Source organism: Bombina bombina, chromosome 5 (genome assembly GCF_027579735.1).
Source record: "Bombina bombina isolate aBomBom1 chromosome 5, aBomBom1.pri, whole genome shotgun sequence".
NCBI lineage: Eukaryota > Metazoa > Chordata > Amphibia > Anura > Bombinatoridae > Bombina > Bombina bombina.
In genome coordinates, this window is record NC_069503.1 from 729,574,257 (window position 1) to 729,597,078 (window position 22,822).

The 22,822-nt window shown below is 42.3% G+C and overlaps 1 protein-coding gene across 1 annotated transcript in view; it reads right to left on the minus strand.

Moving 5' to 3' along the window:
- NUP153 (nucleoporin 153) overlaps positions 1-22,822 on the minus strand; it is a 798,292-nt gene that overhangs the window by 504,340 nt on the left and 271,130 nt on the right. The window contains exon 7 of the mRNA XM_053715838.1: positions 12,450-12,599. Coding sequence (XP_053571813.1) covers positions 12,450-12,599 — 150 coding nt within the window. The remainder of the gene's footprint in view (positions 1-12,449; positions 12,600-22,822) is intronic.

Genomic DNA, 22,822 nt, shown 5'->3' on the forward strand with positions numbered 1-22,822 from the left:
TAGCCCAGAAAATGTCTACAGTCTTAAAAGCCCTTGTGAAGCCCTTTTTTTCTTTATGTAATAAAAATGGCTTACCGGATCCCATAGGGAAAATGACAGCTTCCAGCATTACATCGTCTTGTTAGAAATGTGTCATACCTCAAGCAGCAAAAGTCTGCTCACTGTTTTCCCCAACTGAAGTTAATTCCTTTTAACAGTCCTGTGTGGAAACAGCCATCGATTTTAGTAACGGTTGCTAAAATCATTTTCCTCTTACAAACAGAAATCTTCATCTCTTTTCTGTTTCAGAGTAAATAGTACATACCAGCACTATTTTAAAATAACAAACTCTTGATTGAATAATAAAAACTACAGTTAAACACCAAAAAACTCTAAGCCATCTCCGTGGAGATGTTGCCTGTACAACGGCAAAGAGAATGACTGGGGAAGGCGGAGCCTAGGAGGGATCATGTGACCAGCTTTGCTGGGCTCTTTGCCATTTCCTGTTGGGGAGCAGAATATCCCACAAGTAAGGATGACGCCGTGGACCGGACACACCTATGTTGGAGAAATGAAGATTTATCAGCATCAACCTCTGAGACAGAATCCTCTGAACCAGAGGAATCATCAGAATCAGAATGATGATCAGTTAAAAATTCATCTGTAGGGAGAGAAGTTTTAAAAGATTTTTTACGTTTACTAGAAGGAGAAATAACAGACATAGCCTTCTTTATGGATTCTGAAACAAAATCTCTTATATTATCAGGAACATTCTGCACCTTAGATGTTGAAGGAACTGCAACAGGCAATGGTACTTTACTAAAGGAAATATTATCTGCTTTAACAAGTTTGTCATGACAATCAATACAAACAACAGCTGGAGGAATAGCTACCAAAAGTTTACAGCAGATACACTTAGCTTTGGTAGATTCAGCACTTGACAGCGATTTTCCTGTAGTATCTTCTGACTCAGATGCAACGTGAGACATCTTGCAATATGTAAGAGAAAAAAACAACATATATATAAAGCAAAATTGATCAAATTCCTTAAATGACAGTTTCAGGAATGGGAAAAAATGCCAAAGAACAAGCTTCTAGCAACCAGAATTATTTTTTCGCGCCAAATAAGACGCCCACATTATTTGGCGCCTAAATGCTTTTTGGCGCCAAAAATGACGCCACATCCCGAACGCCGACATTATTGGCGCAAAATAACGTCAAAAAATGACGCAACTTCCGGCGACACGTATGACGCCGGAAACGGAAATAGAATTTTTGCGCCAAAAAAGTCCGCGCCAAGAATGACGCAATAAAATGAAGCATTTTCAGCCCCCGCGAGCCTAACAGCCCACAGGGAAAAAAGTCAAATTTTAAGGTAAGAAAAATGTTAAAATGCATTATCCCAAATATGAAACTGACTGTCTGAAAATAAGGAAAGTTGAACATTCTGAGTCAAGGCAAATAAATGTTTGAATACATATATTTAGAACTTTATAAACAAAGTGCCCAACCATAGCTAGGAGTGTCACAGAAAATAAGACTTACTTACCCCAGGACACTCATCTACATATAGTAGATAGCCAAACCAGTACTGAAACGAGAATCAGCAGAGGTAATGGTATATATAAGAGTATATCGTCGATCTGAAAAGGGAGGTAAGAGATTAATCTCTACGACCGATAACAGAGAACCTATGAAATAGACTCCTTAGAAGGAGATCACTGCATTCAAATAGGCAATACTCTCCTCACATCCCTCTGACATTCACTGCACGCTGAGGGGAAAACCGGGCTCCAACTTGCTGCGGAGCGCATATCAACGTAGAATCTAGCACAAACTTACTTCACCACCTCCATCGGAGGCAAAGTTTGTAAAACTGAATTGTGGGTGTGGTGAGGGGTGTATTTATAGGCAATTTGAGGTTTGGGAAACTTTGCCCCTCCTGGTAGGAATGTATATCCCATACGTCACTAGCTCATGGACTCTTGCTAATTACATGAAAGAAAATGTGTTACCCTGGAAAGAAATGGAAAGTAAAGTTGATTTAGAAGTCATATCAGCATTCCAAGTTTTAAGCCATAAAGCTCTTCTAGCTAAAATAGCTAGAGACATAAACCTGACATCAACTCTGATAATATCAAAAATGGCATCACAGATAAAATTATTAGCATGTTGAAGAAGAATAATAATATCATGAGAATCACGATGTGTTACTTGTTGCGCTAAAGTTTCCAACCAAAAAGTTGAAGCTGCAGCAACATCAGCCAAAGATATAGCAGGTCTAAGAAGATTACCTGAACACAGATAAGCTTTTCTTAGAAAGGACTCAATTTTCCTATCTAGAGGATCCTTAAACGAAGTACCATCTGACGTAGGAATAGTAGTACGTTTAGCAAGGGTAGAAATAGCCCCATCAACTTTAGGGATCTTGTCCCAAAATTCTAATCTGTCAGACGGCACAGGATATAATTGCTTAAAACGTTTAGAAGGAGTAAATGAATTACCCAAATTATCCCATTCTTTGGAAATTACTGCAGAAATAGCATCAGGGACAGGAAAAACTTCTGGAATAACTACAGGAGATTTAAAAACCTTATTTAATAGTTTAGATTTAGTATCAAGAGGACCAGAATCCTCTATTTCTAAAGCAATTAGGACTTCTTTAAGTAAAGAACGAATAAATTCCATTTTAAATAAATATGAAGATTTATCAGCATCAACCTCTGAGACAGAATCCTCTGAACCAGAGGAATCATCAGAATGATGATGTTCAGTTAAAAATTCATCTGTAGGGAGAGAAGTTTTAAAAGATTTTTTACGTTTACTAGAAGGAGAAATAACAGACATAGCCTTCTTTATGGATTCAGAAACAAAATCTCTTATATTATCAGGAACATTCTGCACCTTAGATGTTGAAGGGACTGCAACAGGCAATGGTACTTTACTAAAGGAAATATTATCTGCTTTAACAAGTTTGTCATGACAATCAATACAAACAACAGCTGGAGGAATAGCTACCAAAAGTTTACAGCAGATACACTTAGCTTTGGTAGATTCAGCACTTGACAGCGATTTTCCTGTAGTATCTTCTGACTCAGATGCAACGTGAGACATCTTGCAATATGTAAGAGAAAAAACAACATATATATAAAGCAAAATTTATCAAATTCCTTAAATGACAGTTTCAGGAATGGGAAAAAATGCCAAAGAACAAGCTTCTAGCAACCAGAAGCAATAAAAAAACAGAATTTATGTTTACCTGATAAATTTCTTTCTCCAACGGTGTGTCCGGTCCACGGCGTCATCCTTACTTGTGGGATATTCTCTTCCCCAACAGGAAATGGCAAAGAGCCCAGCAAAGCTGGTCACATGATCCCTCCTAGGCTCCGCCTACCCCAGTCATTCGACCGACGTTAAGGAGGAATATTTGCATAGGAGAAACCATATGGTACCGTGGTGACTGTAGTTAAAGAAAATAAAATATCAGACCTGATTAAAAAAACCAGGGCGGGCCGTGGACCGGACACACCGTTGGAGAAAGAAATTTATCAGGTAAACATAAATTCTGTTTTCTCCAACATAGGTGTGTCCGGTCCACGGCGTCATCCTTACTTGTGGGAACCAATACCAAAGCTTTAGGACACGGATGAAGGGAGGGAGCAAATCAGGTCACCTAAATGGAAGGCACCACGGCTTGCAAAACCTTTCTCCCAAAAATAGCCTCAGAAGAAGCAAAAGTATCAAACTTGTAAAATTTGGTAAAAGTGTGCAGTGAAGACCAAGTCGCTGCCCTACATATCTGATCAACAGAAGCCTCGTTCTTGAAGGCCCATGTGGAAGCCACAGCCCTAGTGGAATGAGCTGTGATTCTTTCGGGAGGCTGCCGTCCGGCAGTCTCGTAAGCCAATCTGATGATGCTTTTAATCCAAAAAGAGAGAGAGGTAGAAGTTGCTTTTTGACCTCTCCTTTTACCTGAATAAACAACAAACAAGGAAGATGTTTGTCTAAAATCCTTTGTAGCATCTAAATAGAATTTTAGAGCGCGAACAACATCCAAATTGTGCAACAAACGTTCCTTCTTTGAAACTGGTTTTGGACACAGAGAAGGTACGATAATCTCCTGGTTAATGTTTTTGTTAGAAACAACTTTTGGAAGAAAACCAGGTTTAGTACGTAAAACCACCTTATCTGCATGGAACACCAGATAAGGAGGAGAACACTGCAGAGCAGATAATTCTGAGACTCTTCTAGCAGAAGAAATCGCAACTAAAAACAAAACTTTCCAAGATAATAACTTAATATCAACGGAATGTAAGGGTTCAAACGGAACCCCCTGAAGAACTGAAAGAACTAAATTGAGACTCCAAGGAGGAGTCAAAGGTTTGTAAACAGGCTTGATTCTAACCAGAGCCTGAACAAAGGCTTGAACATCTGGCACAGCTGCCAGCTTTTTGTGAAGTAATACCGACAAGGCAGAAATCTGTCCCTTCAGGGAACTTGCCGATAATCCTTTTTCCAATCCTTCTTGAAGGAAGGATAGAATCCTAGGAATCTTAACCTTGTCCCAAGGGAATCCTTTAGATTCACACCAACAGATATATTTTTTCCAAATTTTGTGGTAAATCTTTCTAGTCACAGGCTTTCTGGCCTGAACAAGAGTATCGATCACAGAATCTGAGAATCCTCGCTTCGATAAAATCAAGCGTTCAATCTCCACGCAGTCAGCTGGAGTGAAACCAGATTCGGATGTTCGAACGGACCCTGAACAAGAAGGTCTCGTCTCAAAGGTAGCTTCCAAGGTGGAGCCGATGACATATTCACCAGATCTGCATACCAAGTCCTGCGTGGCCACGCAGGAGCTATCAAGAACACCGACGCCCTCTCCTGCTTGATCCTGGCTATCAGCCTGGGGATGAGAGGAAATGGCGGGAACACATAAGCTAGTTTGAAGGTCCAAGGTGCTACTAGTGCATCCACTAGAGCCGCCTTGGGATCCCTGGATCTGGCCCCGTAGCAAGGAACTTTGAAGTTCTGACGAGAGGCCATCAGATCCATGTCTGGAATGCCCCACAGGTGAGTGACTTGGGCAAAGATTTCCGGATGGAGTTCCCACTCCCCCGGATGCAATGTCTGACGACTCAGAAAATCCGCTTCCCAATTTTCCACTCCTGGGATGTGGATAGCAGACAGGTGGCAGGAGTGAGACTCCGCCCAAAGAATAATTTTGGTTACTTCTTCCATCGCTAGGGAACTCCTTGTTCCCCCCTGATGGTTGATGTACGCAACAGTCGTCATGTTGTCTGATTGAAACCGAATGAACCTGGTCCTCGCAAGCTGGGGCCAGGCCTGGAGCGCATTGAATATCGCTCTCAGTTCCAGAATATTTATCGGTAGAAGAGATTCTTCCCGAGACCAAAGACCCTGAGCTTTCAGGGATCCCCAGACCGCGCCCCAGCCTATCAGACTGGCGTCGGTCGTGACAATGACCCACTCTGGTCTGTGGAACATCATCCCTTGAGACAGATTGTCCAGGGACAGCCACCAACGGAGTGAGTCTCTGGTCCTCTGATTTACTTGTATCTTCGGAGACAAGTCTGTATAGTCCCCATTCCACTGACTGAGCATGCACAGTTGTAATGGTCTTAGATGAATGCGTGCAAAAGGAACTATGTCCATCGCCGCCACCATCAACCCGATCACTTCCATGCACTGAGCTATGGAAGGAAGAGGAACGGAATGAAGTATCCGACAAGAGTCCAGAAGCTTTGTTTTTCTGGCCTCTGTTAGAAAGATCCTCATTTCTAAGGAGTCTATAATTGTTCCCAAGAAGGGAACCCTTGTTGACGGGGACAGAGAACTCTTTTCCACGTTCACTTTCCAGCCGTGAGATCTGAGAAAGGCCAGGACAATGTCCGTGTGAGCCTTTGCTTGAGGAAGGGACGACGCTTGAATCAGAATGTCGTCCAGGTAAGGTACTACTGCAATGCCCCTTGGTCTTAGCACCGCTAGAAGGGACCCTAGTACCTTTGTGAAAATCCTTGGAGCAGTGGCTAATCCGAAAGGAAGCGCCACGAACTGGTAATGTTTGTCCAGGAATGCAAACCTTAGGAACCGATGATGTTCCTTGTGGATAGGAATATGTAGATACGCATCCTTTAAATCCACCGTGGTCATGAATTGACCTTCCTGGATGGAAGGAAGGATAGTTCGAATGGTTTCCATCTTGAACGATGGGACCTTGAGAAATTTGTTTAAGATCTTGAGATCTAGGATTGGTCTGAACGTTCCCTCTTTTTTGGGAACTATGAACAGATTGGAGTAGAACCCCATCCCTTGTTCTCTTAATGGAACAGGATGAATCACTCCCATTTTTAACAGGTCTTCTACACAATGTAAGAACGCCTGTCTTTTTATGTGGTCTGAAGACAACTGCGACCTGTGGAACCTCCCCCTTGGGGGAAGTCCCTTGAATTCCAGAAGATAACCCTGGGAGACTATTTCTAGCGCCCAAGGATCCAGAACATCTCTTGCCCAAGCCTGAGCGAAGAGAGAGAGTCTGCCCCCCACCAGATCCGGTCCCGGATCGGGGGCCAATATTTCATGCTGTCTTGGTAGCAGTGGCAGGTTTCTTGGCCTGCTTTCCCTTGTTCCAGCCTTGCATTGGTCTCCAAGCTGGCTTGGCCTGAGAAGTATTACCCTCTTGCTTAGAGGACGTAGCACCTTGGGCTGGTCCGTTTTTACGAAAGGGACGAAAATTAGGTCTATTTTTTGCCTTGAAAGGCCGATCCTGAGGAAGGGCGTGGCCCTTACCCCCAGTGATATCAGAGATAATCTCTTTCAAGTCAGGACCAAACAACGTTTTCCCCTTGAAAGGAATGTTTAGTAGCTTGTTCTTGGAAGACGCATCAGCCGACCAAGATTTCAACCAAAGCGCTCTGCGCGCCACAATAGCAAACCCAGAGTTCTTAGCCGCTAACTTAGCCAATTGCAAAGAGGCGTCTAGAGTGAAAGAATTAGCCAATTTGAGAGCATTGATTCTGTCCATAATCTCCTCATAAGGAGGAGAGTCACTATCGAGCACCTTAAGCAGTTCATCAAACCAGAAATATGCGGCAGTAGTGACAGGGACAATGCATGAAATGGGTTGTAGAAGGTAACCCTGCTGAACAAACATCTTTTTAAGCAAACCTTCTAATTTTTTATCCATAGGATCTTTGAAAGCACAACTATCCTCTATGGGAATAGTGGTGCGTTTGTTTAAAGTAGAAACCGCTCCCTCGACCTTGGGGACTGACTGCCATAAGTCCTTTCTAGGGTCGACCATAGGAAACAATTTTTTAAATATGGGGGGAGGGACGAAAGGAATACCGGGCCTTTCCCATTCTTTATTAACAATGTCCGCCACCCGCTTGGGTATAGGAAAAGCTTCTGGGAGCCCCGGCACCTCTAAGAACTTGTCCATTTTACATAGTTTCTCTGGGATGACTAAATTTTCACAATCATCCAGAGTGGATAATACCTCCTTAAGCAAAATGCGGAGATGTTCCAATTTAAATTTAAATGTAATCACATCAGACTCAGCCTGCTGAGAAATGTTCCCTAAATCAGTAATTTCTCCCTCAGACAAAACCTCCCTGGCCCCCTCAGATTGGGTTAGGGGCCCTTCAGAGATATTAATATCAGCGTCGTCATGCTCTTCAGTAACTAAAACAGAGCAGCCACGCTTACGCTGACAAGGGTTCATTTTGGCTAAAATGTTTTTGACAGAATTATCCATTACAGCCGTTAATTGTTGCATAGTAAGGAGTATTGGCGCGCTAGATGTACTAGGGGCCTCCTGAGTGGGCAAGACTCGTGTAGACGAAGGAGGGAATGATGCAGTACCATGCTTACTCCCCTCACTTGAGGAATCATCTTGGGCATCATTGTCATTATCACATAAATCACATTTATTTAAATGAATAGGAATTCTGGCTTCCCCACATTCAGAACACAGTCTATCTGGTAGCTCAGACATGTTAAACAGGCATAAACTTGATCAGAAAGTACAAAAAACGTTTTAAAATAAAACCGTTACTGTCACTTTAAATTTTAAACTGAACACACTTTATTACTGCAATTGCGAAAAAACATGAAGGAATTGTTCAAAATTCACCAAATTTTCACCACAGCGTCTTAAAGCTTTGAAAATATTGCACACCAATTTTGGAAGCTTTAACCCTTAAAATAACGGAACCGGAGCCGTTTTATGCATGCCATGCCTCTCAAAAACAAGTGCGCAACACCGGCGCGAAAATGAGACTCTGCCTATGCTTTGGGAAAGCCCCTAAAGAATAAGGTGTCTAAAACAGTGCCTGCCGATATTATTATATCAAAATACCCAGATAAAATGATTCCTCAAGGCTAAATATGTGTTAATAATCAATCGATTTAGCCCAGAAAAAGTCTACAGTTTAAATAAGCCCTTGTGAAGCCCTTATTTACAATCGTAATAAACATGGCTTACCGGATCCCATAGGGAAAATGACAGCTTCCAGCATTACATCGTCTTGTTAGAATGTGTCATACCTCAAGCAGTAAGAGACTGCACTCTGTTCCCCCAACTGAAGTTAATTGCTCTCAACAGTCCTGTGTGGAACAGCCATGGATTTTAGTTACGGTTGCTAAAATCATTTTCCTCATACAAACAGAATTCTTCATCTCTTTTCTGTTTCTGAGTAAATAGTACGTACCAGCACTATTTGAAAATAACAAACTCTTGATTGAATAATGAAAAACTACAGTTAAACACTAAAAAACTCTAAGCCATCTCCGTGGAGATGTTGCCTGTACAACGGCAAAGAGAATGACTGGGGTAGGCGGAGCCTAGGAGGGATCATGTGACCAGCTTTGCTGGGCTCTTTGCCATTTCCTGTTGGGGAAGAGAATATCCCACAAGTAAGGATGACGCCGTGGACCGGACACACCTATGTTGGAGAAATGAGACTTAAATAATGTGGAGACAAAAGTGACGCCCATATTTTTTCGCGCCAAATAAGACGCCCACATTATTTGGCGCCTAAATGCTTTTTGGCGCCAAAAATGACGCCACATCCGGAACGCCGACATATTTGGCGAAAAATAACGTCAAAAAATGACGCAACTTCCGGCGACACGTATGACGCCGGAAACGGAAATAGAATTTTTGCGCCAAAAAAGTCCGCGCCAAGAATGACGCAATAAAATGAAGCATTTTCAGCCCCCGCGAGTCTAACAGCCCACAGGGAAAAAGTCAAATTTTAAGGTAAGAAAAATGTTAAAATGCATTATCCCAAATATGAAACTGACTGTCTGAAAATAAGGAAAGTTGAACATTCTGAGTCAAGGCAAATAAATGTTTGAATACATATATTTAGAACTTTATAAACAAAGTGCCCAACCATAGCTAGGAGTGTCACAGAAAATAAGACTTACTTACCCCAGGACACTCATCTACATATAGTAGATAGCCAAACCAGTACTGAAACGAGAATCAGCAGAGGTAATGGTATATATAAGAGTATATCGTCGATCTGAAAAGGGAGGTAAGAGATGAATCTCTACGACCGATAACAGAGAACCTATGAAATAGACCCCTTAGAAGGAGATCACTGCATTCAAATAGGCAATACTCTCCTCACATCCCTCTGACATTCACTGCACGCTGAGAGGAAAACCGGGCTCCAACTTGCTGCGGAGCGCATATCAACGTAGAATCTAGCACAAACTTACTTCACCACCTCCATCGGAGGCAAAGTTTGTAAAACTGAATTGTGGGTGTGGTGAGGGGTGTATTTATAGGCATTTTGAGGTTTGGGAAACTTTGCCCCTCCTGGTAGGAATGTATATCCCATACGTCACTAGCTCATGGACTCTTGCTAATTACATGAAAGAAAAGTCTTCATAATAGAATCAGAAACAAATTCTTTAAAATTTACAGGTATATCGTGCACATTAGAAGAAGGAACTGCAACTGGCAATGTACTATTACTGATGGAAACACTATCTGCATGTAAAAGTTTATCATGACAACTATTACAAATGACATTCGGTGGAATAATTTCTACAACTTTACAACAAATGCACTTAGCTTTGGTAGAACCGATGTCAGGCAGCAATGTTCCAGCAGAAACTTCTGAGCCAGGATCAGATTGGGACATATTGCACAATGTAAGAGAAAAAACAACATATAAAGCAAAATTATCTATTTCCTTATATGACAGTTTCAGGAATGGGAAAAAAATGCAATAGCATAGGCCTCTGAAAGCAAAAAGCAAGAGGCAAACAAGGGGTATTGAAATAATGAAAAAAATTTGGCGGCAAGTATGACGCACGACGTAACGTAGTCTTTTTTGGCACCAAAAATTACACACTTGCGTCACTAATGACGCCGCCGTGTGAAAGGTCTCGGCGTCACTTATGAGTTGCGTCAAACTTATTTTTTCATGCCAACTTTTTTCGCGCCAAGAATGACGCAATAAAGTTTAGCATTTGACGCACCCGCGGGCCTAATACCCGCAACTGCAAGAAGTAGTCAACTGAAAAAAGACTAAACCCCAGGTAAGAAATAAATTTCTTAAAAAGGTTTACATTCCCAAATATGAAACTGACTGTCACGCTCGGCTGCTGGGAAGCTCTGCAGTCCTCTGTGTGCTTAATTGACAGGTGTCTGAGCCACCCCTTCCTGTTGATGTCACAACCAGGCTTTTTATTCCAGGCTTCCTGTTTCTCCAGTGCCCGTTTGTTTAACTTTGTGGCTTCTGTGTGGAATTCGCTGTGGAATCTCTCTAATTGCTGCTTTTCTGTTGCCAATCTCTTCAAGGACTTACTATGCTGGATTAACCTTCAGCCTCCTGATTACCTGTCTCCAAACAATGCAAGTACTGTTTGTTTTGTGAAACTTTCAAACTGCCTGTTTACCTGCTGCAAACCCTGCAAATTCTGACTACTCTGTGTATTGCCAAACTATTCAAATACTGTTATTTCTGTGAAACCTTCAATCTGCATGTTTACCTGTTTCCAAACTCTGCAAATACAATTATTCAGTGTAAACCTTCAAACTGCTTGATATCCTGTTGCCAGTCTCAACAAGTACTGATTAATCTGTGTTAACCGTCAAACTACCCGATTACATGTTAACTCTGCAAGTTCTGACTAGTGTTAACCCTCAAACTGCCTGATTACTTGTTGCATACTCTGCAAAGACTGTCTACACAGTGTTAACCCTCAAACTACCTGATTACATGTGGTTAACACTGTGTAGTCAGAACTTGCAGAGTTAACCCTCAAACTGCCTGATTACCTGTTGCATACTCTGCAAAGACTGTCTACACAGTGTTTACCCTCAAACTGCCTGATAACAAATTACCTACTCCTGCATTATTAACTGTATCCTGTTTTACCCTTCTTCTGTCTGAGTATAAGTGGACTATCCCTGCTCTCCTGATTCTGTGGAAGACATTTCCTGAAACCAGTTCCTTTTTCAGAAGTCTATCTGGCTGATATCTTGAATTACTTTGGGCACAGGCCAACCCTGCTCCATATCGTGAGTAAAGTGTTTTTTGGAGGTTGTCATGGGGTCACGTCCTGGATTAAACTCAGAGTGCAAGGGTGTTGTTTAAGTTCGCCCTAGCATTTGGGTCTTCTTCTGGACATTTCCTAACCTGACACTGACAGTCTGCAGAAAGAAATATATGAACCTGACTCATGGCAAATATAAGTACAATACATATATTTAGAACTTTATATAAATGCATAAAGTGCCAAACCATAGCTGAGAGTCTTAAGTAATTAAAACATACTTACCAAAAGACACCCATCCACATATAGCAGATAGCCAAACCAGTACTAAAACAGTTATTAATAGAGGTAATGGTAAATTGAGAGTTAGGAGCTGAATCTCTACGACCGATAAGAGAGAACCTATGAAATAGACCCCCATCCCATTAGGGAAATCATCGTATTCAAATAAGTTATACTCCCTTCACGTCCCTCTGACATTCGCTGTACTCTGAGAGGAATCGGGCTTCAACAATGCTAAGAGCATATCAACATAGAAATCTTAGCACAAACTTACTTCATCACCTCTATAGGAGGCAAAGTTTGTAAAAACTGAATTGTGGGTGTGGTGAGGGGTGTATTTATAGGCATTTTGAGGTTTGGGAAACTTTGCCTTTCCTGGTAGGATTGTATATCCCATATGTCACTAGCTCATGGACTCTTGCCAATTACATGAAAGAAATATATCGATTTAAAAAAATAAAAATATTTGATGCAAAACAAACTGCACAGATTAATGATGCTTTTATTATAAACAATAACACCCATTTAACCAACGCTGGTCATAAATATGATAAATTATGAGGCATATGCATCAATGAATATAGAAGGGGGGGGGGAGGGGGGGTGAACTTCAAAAAGAACTTTAACATCCTTCCTAGAATTATACTCACTCTGTGCTTTTCAGTTTGAATTCTACGACTGGTTGTGTTTGCCACAGCAGAAGGGGTCAGTGAAGGCTTGATGTAGAAGGACCGGTTTGTGGAGATTGCAATGGATTTTGGCGTCATAAGTTTCTTTACAGGAGGATACGCTGAATCCACCTTAAAAAAAAAATGGCAAGAATTTAGTTTGGATTTTGTAATATTTGTATCTTTAAAATCAGACAGTTTGGAGAGGGGATGGAACCAAGTGTATGCAATAATATCTTATGTCATTTAAGAGATTTATAAAAAGAAAATCTATGGTTAACTGATAAATGTTTTTCTTTTTTGACACAATGAGTCCATGGATCATCTTAATTACTAATGGGAATACCACTCCTGCCCTGCAGGAGGCGGCAAAGAGCACCACAGCAAAGCTGTTAAATATCACCTCCCTTCCCTCCCAACCCAGTCATTCGACCGAAGTAAAGGAGAGAAAGGAAGTAACAAGGTGCAGGTGTCTGAAGTTTATAATAACCAACAACCTGTCTTTCAAAAACAGGACGGCCGTGTCAAAAAAAATAAATTTATCAGGTAAGCATAAATGTTCTTTTCTTTTTAATGACACGATGAGTCCACGGATCTTAATTACTATTGGGAATCAATACCCAAGCTAGAGTACACAGATGATACGGGAGGGACAAGACAGGGAACCTAAACGGAAGGCACCACACTGCTTTAAAGTGAAGGTTAACTTTGTTAGTTGCTAATGCAATATTTTATTTATCACCCAAAATAAATGGCAGTTTCATTCATCATTATTTTTAATTTTACATCGTTCATTTAATATCTTAATTATTTCTTTCCAATATCGCTATCACAAAATCGACCCTGTTTTTTTTCTTCTGCTGAAAGGATGATCACGTTGTGTCAGAAGCCAATTGACTTTTAGGCCGTTAGGCGGCCGTCAATTGACATCAGCAGGTAGTGTCACAATATGCGCATGCGTCAGTGTCTTCTGGTTACATCAGCAAAGCGAGCGCGGCCCCGTTTCGCGCATGCGCTCTGCCAATATTATTTATTCAGGCAGCTAACAGCAGTTCCGCGACAATCTGCAACAGTAGGATTGCTAAAAAACACAGCTAGTCTCTGTCTGTTCAAACATAGTATTGAATGGATATTGTTATTCATTCAATACTATGTTGCAGAAGAATGACGCATGCGATGAAATGGATAATGGACTCGATTAACGCATGCGTAGGAGATAGATGCGCATGCGTAGTTTTGGATAGTCTCTGTGCACGAGCCTACTATACACGTATAGAGCGTGAGGGACCGCTCTATATGTCACTGGGTAAAAAAGCAGGAAGTAACTGATGGGAGGAGAATAGAAGGGAACGGTAAGGATATAACAGAGTATAAAATAATAAAAATAAAATATAATTATAAAAAAAAAATATAGCGGTTACTAATTTCATATGCATAGAAGTGTATAAACGAAATATGAAGGCTGTAACTTAACCTTCACTTTAAGAACCTTTCTCCCAAAAGCGGCCTCAGCCAAGGCAAAAGTGTCAAATTTGTAGAATTTTGAAAAAGTGTGGAGAGGAGACCAAGTTACAGCCTTGCAAATCTGTTCCACAGAAGCTTCATTCTTGAATGCCCATGAGGAAGCAACAGCCCTCGTGGAATGAGCTTTAACTCTCTCTCTCTCTCTGGAGGCTGCTATCCAGCAGTCTCATATGCAAAACATATTATACTCTTCAGCCAAAAAGAAAGAAGAAACCGTAGCTTTCTGTCCTTTACGTTTTCCTGAGAAAACCACAAAGCAGAAGACTGACGAAAATCCTTAGTCGCCTGCAGGTAAAACTTTAAGGCACGAACCACGCCCAAATTGTGCAGAAGCAGTTCCTTCTGAGAGGTAGGATTAGGAAACAAGGAAAGGGGACTCATACTGCAATGACTAGAGCTCCGACATTCTGCGAGCAGAAGAAATAGCAACAAGAAATAAAACTTTCCAAGATAACTTAATATCCAAGTAATGCACATCCTAAAACGGAGCCCCTTGAAGAACTTTGAGAATCAAATTAAGACTCCATGGAGGAGTAAGTGGTTTGAACACAGGCCTGATCCTGACCTAGGCCTGACAAAAAGATTGCACATCTGGAACATCCGCCAGACATTTGTGTAACAAAATAGATAAGGCTGATTTGACCCTTTAGGGAACCTGTCGATAATCCTTTCTCCAAACCCTCTTGGAGAAAGGACAAAATTCTAGGAGCAGCCCTTGGATTCACACCAATAGAGATATTTAAGCCATATCTTATGGTAAATCTTTCTAGTTACAGGTTTACGAGCCTGATTCATGGTCTCTATGATCAATTCTGAAAAGCCCCGCTTGGATAAAATTAAGCGTTCAATCTCCAAGCAGTCAGCTTCAGAGAAACTAGATTTGGCTGATGGAAGGGCCCTTGAATTAGAAGGTCCTTCCTCAACAGAAGTCTCCAAGGTGGCAGAGATGACATGTCCACCAGATCTGCATACCAAATCCTGCGAGGCCAAGCCGGAGCAATGAGGATCACTGAGGCCCTCTTCTGCTTGATTCGAGCAATAACCCGAAGAAGAGCAAACTGAGGAAATAGGTATGCTAGACTGAAGGACCAAGGTACCGCCTGGGCGTCTCAGTACAGCTTGAGGTTACCTGGACCTCGACCCGTACCTCAGAAGCTTGGCATTCTGCCAAGATGCCATGAGATCCAATTCCGGCTGACCCCATTTGAGAATCGGGCTGGAAAACACTTCCGGATGGAGTTCCCACTCCCCCGGGTGAAAGGTCTGCCTGCTCAGGAAGTCTGCCTCCCAGTTGTCCCCCCCTGGTATGTGGATCGCCGACAGACAGCAAGAGTGGGTTTCCGCCCACTGAATTATTTTGGTTACTTTGGTCATCGCTAAGGAACTCCTCGTTCCTCCCTGATGATTGATGTAAGCCACTGAAGTTATGTTGTCCGACTGGAACCTATTTAACTGGACCAAGGCTAACTGGGGCCAGGCCAGAAGAGCATTGAAGATCGCTTTCAGTTCCAGAATGTTTATAGGAAGAACAGTCCAAAATCCCTGAGCCTTCAGGGAGCCCCAGACTGCTCCCCATCCTAGAAGGCTGGTGTCATATCCCAATCACCCAAGATGGTCTGCGAAAGCAGGTACCCTGGGAGATCCCGAGACAACCACCATTTTAGAGAATCCCTTGTCTCCTGCTCCATAAGTATTAGAGGAGACAAATCTGCATAATCTCCATTCCATTGCATGAGCATGTTTAACTGCAGAGGTCTGAGATGGAACCGAGCAAACTGAATGATGTCCATTGGCGCTACCATCAGCTGGATTACCTCCATGCACAGCCACTGATGGCCGAGGAGTGGACTGGCTAGACAAGTATTGAAAATCTTTGATTTCCTGACTTCTGTCAAAAAAATCTTCATTGATGGGGAATCTATTATGGTTCCTAAGAAGGTTACCCTTGTATTTGGGACTAAGGAACTTTTTTTCCGAATTTACCTTCCATCCGCGAGATCGCGGGAGCGATAACATTTCAATGTGGGTCCTTGCTTGTTGTAAGGATGGCGCCTGGACTAGGATGTCGTCCAGATAGGGCGCCACTGCAATGCCCCGTAACCAAAGCACCGCCAACAGCGATCCCGGAACCTTTGACAAAATTCTGGGAGCTGTGGCAAGACCGAAGGGAAGAGCTACGATTTGGAAGTGTTTGTCTAGAAAGGCAAACCTTAAAAACTTGTGATGATCCCTGTGAATGGGAACATGCAAGTACGTGTCCTTTAAATCCACAGTTGTCATAAATTGACCCTCTTGGACCAAAGGGAGAATGGAACGAATAGTTTCTATCTTTTAGGACGGTAATTTGAGGAATTTGTTTAGACTCTTGAGATCTAAAATAGGCCTGAAGGTTCCCTCTTTTTTGGGAACCACGAACAGATTGGAATAAAATCCCAGACCCTGTTCCTGGGATTATCACTCCCAGGTTGGAGAGGTCTCCTACACAGTGTAAGAAACAGAATTTATGCTTACCTGATAAATTACTTTCTCCAACGGTGTGTCCGGTCCACGGCGTCATCCTTACTTGTGGGATATTCTCTTCCCCAACAGGAAATGGCAAAGAGTCCCAGCAAAGCTGGTCAATGATCCCTCCTAGGCTCCGCCCACCCCAGTCATTCGACCGACGGACAGGAGGAAATATATATAGGAGAAACCATATGATACCGTGGTGACTGTAGTTAGAGAAAATAATTCATCAGACCTGATTAAAAAACCAGGGCGGGCCGTGGACCAGACACACCGTTGGAGATAGTAATTTATCAGGTAAGCATAAATTCTGTTTTTTAGAAACAACTTTAGGAAGAAAACCAGGCTTAGTACGCAAAACCACCTTATCTGCATGGAACACCAGATAAGGAGGAGAACACTGCAGAGCAGATAACTATGAAACTCTTCTAGCAGAAGAAATTGCAACCAAAAACAAAACTTTCCAAGATAGTAACTTAATATCTATGGAATGTAAGGGTTCAAACGGAACCTCTTGAAGAACTGAAAGAACTAGATTTAGACTCCAGGGAGGAGTCAAAGGTCTGTAAACAGGCTTGATCCTAACCAGAGCCTGAACAAATGCTTGAACATCTGGCACAACTGCCAGTCTTTTGTGTAGTAAGACAGATAAAGCAGAGATCTGTCCCTTTAGAGAACTTGCAGATAATCCTTTCTCCAAACCTTCTTGAAGAAAGGAGAGAATCTTAGGAATTTTTATCTTATTCCATATATATTTTTTCCATATTTTATGGTAAATTTTTCTAGTTACAGGCTTTCTAGCCTGAATCAGAGTATCTATTACAGAATCTGAAAACCCACGCTTTGATAAAATCAAGCGTTCAATCTCCAAGCCGTCAGTTGGAGGGAAACCAGATTTGGATGTTCGAATGGACCCTGAACAAGAAGGTCCTGTCTCAAAGGTAGCTTCCATGGTGGAGCCGATGACATATTCACCAGGTCTGCATACCAAGTCCTGCGTGGCCACGCAGGAGCTATCAAGATCACCGAGGCCCTCTCCTGATTGATCCTGGCTACCAGCCTGGGAATGAGAGGAAACGGTGGGAATACGTAAGCTAGGTTGAAAGTCCAAGGTGCTACTAGTGCATCTACTAGAGTCGCCTTGGGATCCCTGGATCTGGACCCGTAGCAAGGAACCTTGAAGTTCTGACGAGACGCCATCAGATCCATGTCTGGAATGCCCCATAATTGAGTTATTTGGGCAAAGATTTCCGGATGGAGTTCCCACTCCCCCGGATGAAATGTCTGACGACTCCCAATTTTCCACTCCTGGGATGTGGATCGCAGACAAGTGGCAGGAGTGATCCTCCGCCCATTGAATTATTTTGGTCACTTCTTTCATCGCCAGGGAACTCTTTGTTCCCCCTTGATAATTGATATAAGCAACAGTCGTCATGTTGTCTGATTGGAACCTTATGAATTTGGCCTTTGCTAGTTGAGGCCAAGCTCTGAGAGCATTGAATATCGCTCTCAGTTCCAGAATGTTTATCGGGAGAAGAGACTCTTCCCGAGACCATAGACCCTGAGCTTTCAGGGATTCCCAGACCGCACCCCAGCCCACTAGACTGGCGTCGGTCGCGACAATGACCCACTCTGGCCTGCGGAAGCTCATTCCCTGGGACAGATGGTCCAGGGTCAGCCACCTACTGAGTGAATCTCTGGTCTTTTGATCTACTTGAATCATTGGAGACAAGTCTGTATAATCCCCATTCCACTGTTTGAGCATGCACAGTTATAATGGTCTTAGATGAATTTATGCAAAAGGAACTATGTCCATTGTTGCGACCATCAATCCTATTACTTCCATGCACTGTGCTATGGAAGGACGAGGAACAGAATGAAGCACTTGACAAGAGCTTAGAAGTTTTGATTTTCTGACCTCTGTCAGAAAAATCCTCATTTCTAAGGAATCTATTATTGTTCCCAAGAAGGGAACTCTTGTTGACGGGGACAGAGAACTCTTTTCTTTGTTCACCTTCCATCCGTGAGATGTGAGAAAGGCTAGAACGATGTCCGTATGAGCCTTTGCCCTTGACAGGGACGACGCTTGTATTAGAATGTCGTCCAAGTAAGGTACTACTGCAATGCCCCTTGGTCTTAGAACCACTAGAAGGGACCCTAGCACCTTTGTGAAAATCCTTGGAGCAGTGGCTAATCCGAATGGAAGAGCCACAAACTGGTAAGGTTTGTCCAGAAAAGCGAACCTTAGGAACTGATGATGTTCCTTGTGGATAGGGATATGTAGGTACGCATCCTTTAGATCCACGGTAGTCATAAATTGACTTTCCTGGATGGTGGGTAGAATCGTTCGAATAGTTTCCATTTTGAACGATGGTACCCTGAGAAATTTGTTTAGGATCTTCAAATCCAAAATTGGTCTGAACGTTCCCTCTTTTTTGGGAACTACGAACAGATTGGAATAAAATCCCATTCCTTGTTCCTTTATTGGAACTGGGTGTATCACTCCCATCTTTAACAGGTCTTCTACACAATGTAAGAATGCCTGTCTCTTTATTTGGTTCGAGGATAAGTGAGACTTGTGGAACCTTCCCCTTGGGGGTAGTTCCTTGAATTCCAGGAGATAACCTTGAGAAACTATTTCTAGCGCCCAAGGATCCTGAACATCTCTTGCCCAAGCCTGAGCAAAGAGAGAGAGTCTGCCCCCCACCAGATCCGGTCCCGGATCGGGGGCTACTCCTTCATGCTGTCTTGTTAGCAGTGGCAGGCTTCTTGGCCTGCTTACCCTTGTTCCAGCCTTGCATTGGTTTCCAGGCTGGTTTGGGTTGTGAGGCATTACCCTCTTGCTTAGAGGATGCAGAATTAGAGGCTGGTCCATTTCTGCGAAAGGGACGAAATTTAGGCTTATTTTTAGCCTTAAAAGACCTATCCTGTGGAAGGGCGTGGTCCTTTCCCCCAGTGATGTCTGAAATAATCTCTTTCAAATCAGGTCCAAATAAAGTTTTACCTTTGAAAGGAATGTTAAGTAATTTTGTCTTGGATGACACATCCGCTGACCAAGACTTTAGCCAAAGCGCTCTGCGCGCCACAATAGCAAACCCTGAATTTTTCGCCGCTAATTTTGCTAATTGCAAAGCGGCATCTAAAATAAAAGAGTTAGCCAATTTAAGTGCGTGAACTCTGTCCATAACCTCCTCATATGGAGTTTCTCTACTGAGCGACTTTTCTAGTTCCTCGAACCAGAACCACGCTGCCGTAGTGACAGGAACAATGCATGAAATTGGTTGTAGAAGGTAGCCTTGCTGTACAAAAATCTTTTTAAGCAAACCTTCCAATTTTTTATCCATAGGATCTTTGAAAGCACAACTATCTTCGATAGGAATAGTAGTGCGTTTGTTTAGAGTAGAAACTGCCCCCTCGACCTTGGGGACTGTCTGCCATAAGTCCTTTCTGGGGTCGACCATAGGAAATAATTTCTTAAATATAGGGGGAGGAACAAAAGGTATGCCGGGCTTTTCCCACTCTTTATTTACTATGTGCGCCACCCGCTTGGGTATAGGAAAAGCGTCGGGGGGCACCGGAACCTCTAGGAACCTGTCCATCTTGCATAATTTCTCTGGAATGACCAAATTGTCACAATCATCCAGAGTAGATAACACCTCCTTAAGCAGTGCGCGGAGATGTTCTAATTTAAATTTAAATGTCACAACATCAGGTTCAGCTTGATGAGAAATTTTTCCTGAATCTGAAATTTCTCCATCAGACAAAACCTCCCTCATGGCCCCTTGAGATTGGTGTGAGGGTATGTCAGAACAGTTATCATCAGCGCCCTCTTGCTCTTCAGTGTTTAAAACAGAGCAATCGCGCTTTCTCTGATAAGTAGGCATTTTGGATAAAAGATTTGCTATGGAGTTATCCATTACAGCCGTTAATTGTTGCATGGTAATAAGTATTGGCGCACTAGATGTACTAGGGGCCTCCTGCATGGGCAAAACTGGTGTAGACACAGTAGGGGATGATGTAGTATCATGTTTACTCCCCTCATTTGAGGAATCATCTTGGGCAATATCATTATTTGTGGCAGTACTGTCCTTACTTTGTTTGGACGCTATGGCACAATTATCACATAAATTTAAATGGGGAGACACATTGGCTTTCATACATATAGAACATAGCTTATCTGATGGTACAGACATGTTAAACAGGCTTAAACTTGTCAACAATGCACAAAAAACGTTTTAAAATAAAACCGTTACTGTCACTTTAAATTTCAAACAGAAAACACTTTATTACTGAATATGTGAAAAAGTATGAAGGAATTGTTCAAAAATTACCAAATTTTCACCACAGTGTCTTAAATCCTTAAAAGTATTGCACACCAAATTTCAGAGCTTTTCAATTTAACCCCTATACAGTCCCAGATACAGTCTTTGCTAAGACCCAACCAAGCCCTGAGGGGAATACGATACCAAATGACGCCTTCTAAAAGCTTTTTCCGAGATTCTTAGATCCTCACACATGCATCTGCATGCCCGGCTCTCAAAAAACAACTGCGCATTAATGGCGCGAAAATGAGGCTCAGTCTATGACTAGAAAGGCCCCCTGACTGAAAAAGGTGTCCAATACAGTGCCTGCCGTTTTATAAACGTTCCCCAAGATTATAAATGTCAATTGTTAGCCTAAATTTGAATAATATGCACAAATAAAGCAATCGATTTAGCCCATAAAAATGTCTACCAGTTTTTTAGCCCATAATAAGCCCTTTATTCTGTTTGTTTTTGACTAAGAAAATGGCTTACCGGTCCCCATGAGGGGAAATGACAGCCTTCCAGCATTACACAGTCTTGTTAGAAATATGGCTAGTCATACCTTAAGCAGAAAAGTCTGCTAACTGTTTCCCCCAACTGAAGTTACTTCATCTCAACAGTCCTATGTGGAAACAGCAATCGATTTTAGTTACTGTCTGCTAAAATCATCTTCCTCTTACAAACAAATCTTCATCCTTTTCTGTTTGAGTAAATAGTACATACCAGCACTATTTTAAAATAACAAACACTTGATAGAAGAATAAAAACTACATTTAAACACCAAAAAACTCTTAACCATCTCCGTGGAGATGTTGCCTGTGCAACAGCAAAGAGAATGACTGGGGTGGGCGGAGCCTAGGAGGGATCATGTGACCAGCTTTGCTGGGACTCTTTGCCATTTCCTGTTGGGGAAGAGAATATCCCACAAGTAAGGATGACGCCGTGGACCGGACACACCAATGTTGGAGAAATGCCTTTTTTGTCTGGTCTACAGATAATCTTGAAAGCAGAAACCTGGCTCTGGGAGGAAAACTTTTGAACTCTAGTTTATATCCCTGGGACACTCTACTGCTCAGGGATCCTGAACATCTCAAAGCCAAGCTTGAGCGAAGGAAAGTCTGCCCCTCCTACAAGACCCGGTCCTGGATAGGGGGCATGCCCTTCATGCTGTCTTTGATTCAATAGCAGGCTTCTTGAATTGTTTTCCCTTATTCCAATACTGATTGGTTCTCCATGAAGGTTTAGACTGTTCCTGCTTGGAGGCGGAAGAGGAAGAATTTCCCTTGAAATTTTGAAAAGGAACGAAAATTACTCTGTCGTCCCTTTTGTTTGTTCTCTTATCCTGAGGGAGATGACCCTTACCTCCCGTAATAGAGATTATTTCCATCAAGCCAGGTGCAAACAAGGTCTTCTCCTTTTAAGGAATCGCTAAAAGCTTAGACTTAGATACATCCGCAGACCAAGGTTTTAGCCATAAGGCTCTGCGAGCTAGAACAGAGAAACCTGAAATCTTTGCTCCCAGTTTGATAACTTGAAGGGAAGCATCCGTAATAAAGGAATTAGCCAATTTAAGAACTTTTATCCTATCCTGGATTTCATCCAGGGGAGTTTCTGTCCTGATATCAGACAACGCATCAAACCAATATGCCGCCACACTAGTGACTGTAGCAATGCACACAGCTGGCTGTCATTGTAAGCCCTGGGGTACATACATTTTTTTGAGTAAACCCTCTAATTTTTTGTCCATAGGATCTTTGAAAGCACAACTATCCTCTATGGGTATAGTAGTTCTCTTAGCAAAGGTGGAAACAGCATCTTCCACCTTGGGGACTGTTTGCCAAGCCTCCTTAACCGAGTCGGCTATGGGAAACATCTTTTTAAATATAGGTGATGGAGAAAAAAAAAAAAGGTATACCCGGTCTCTGCCACTCCTTAGCAAAGATCTCAGAAGCTCGGTCTGGTACCGGAAAAAAGTCTATAGAGGAAGGTACCTCAAAATATATTTGTTCAGCTTACTGGATT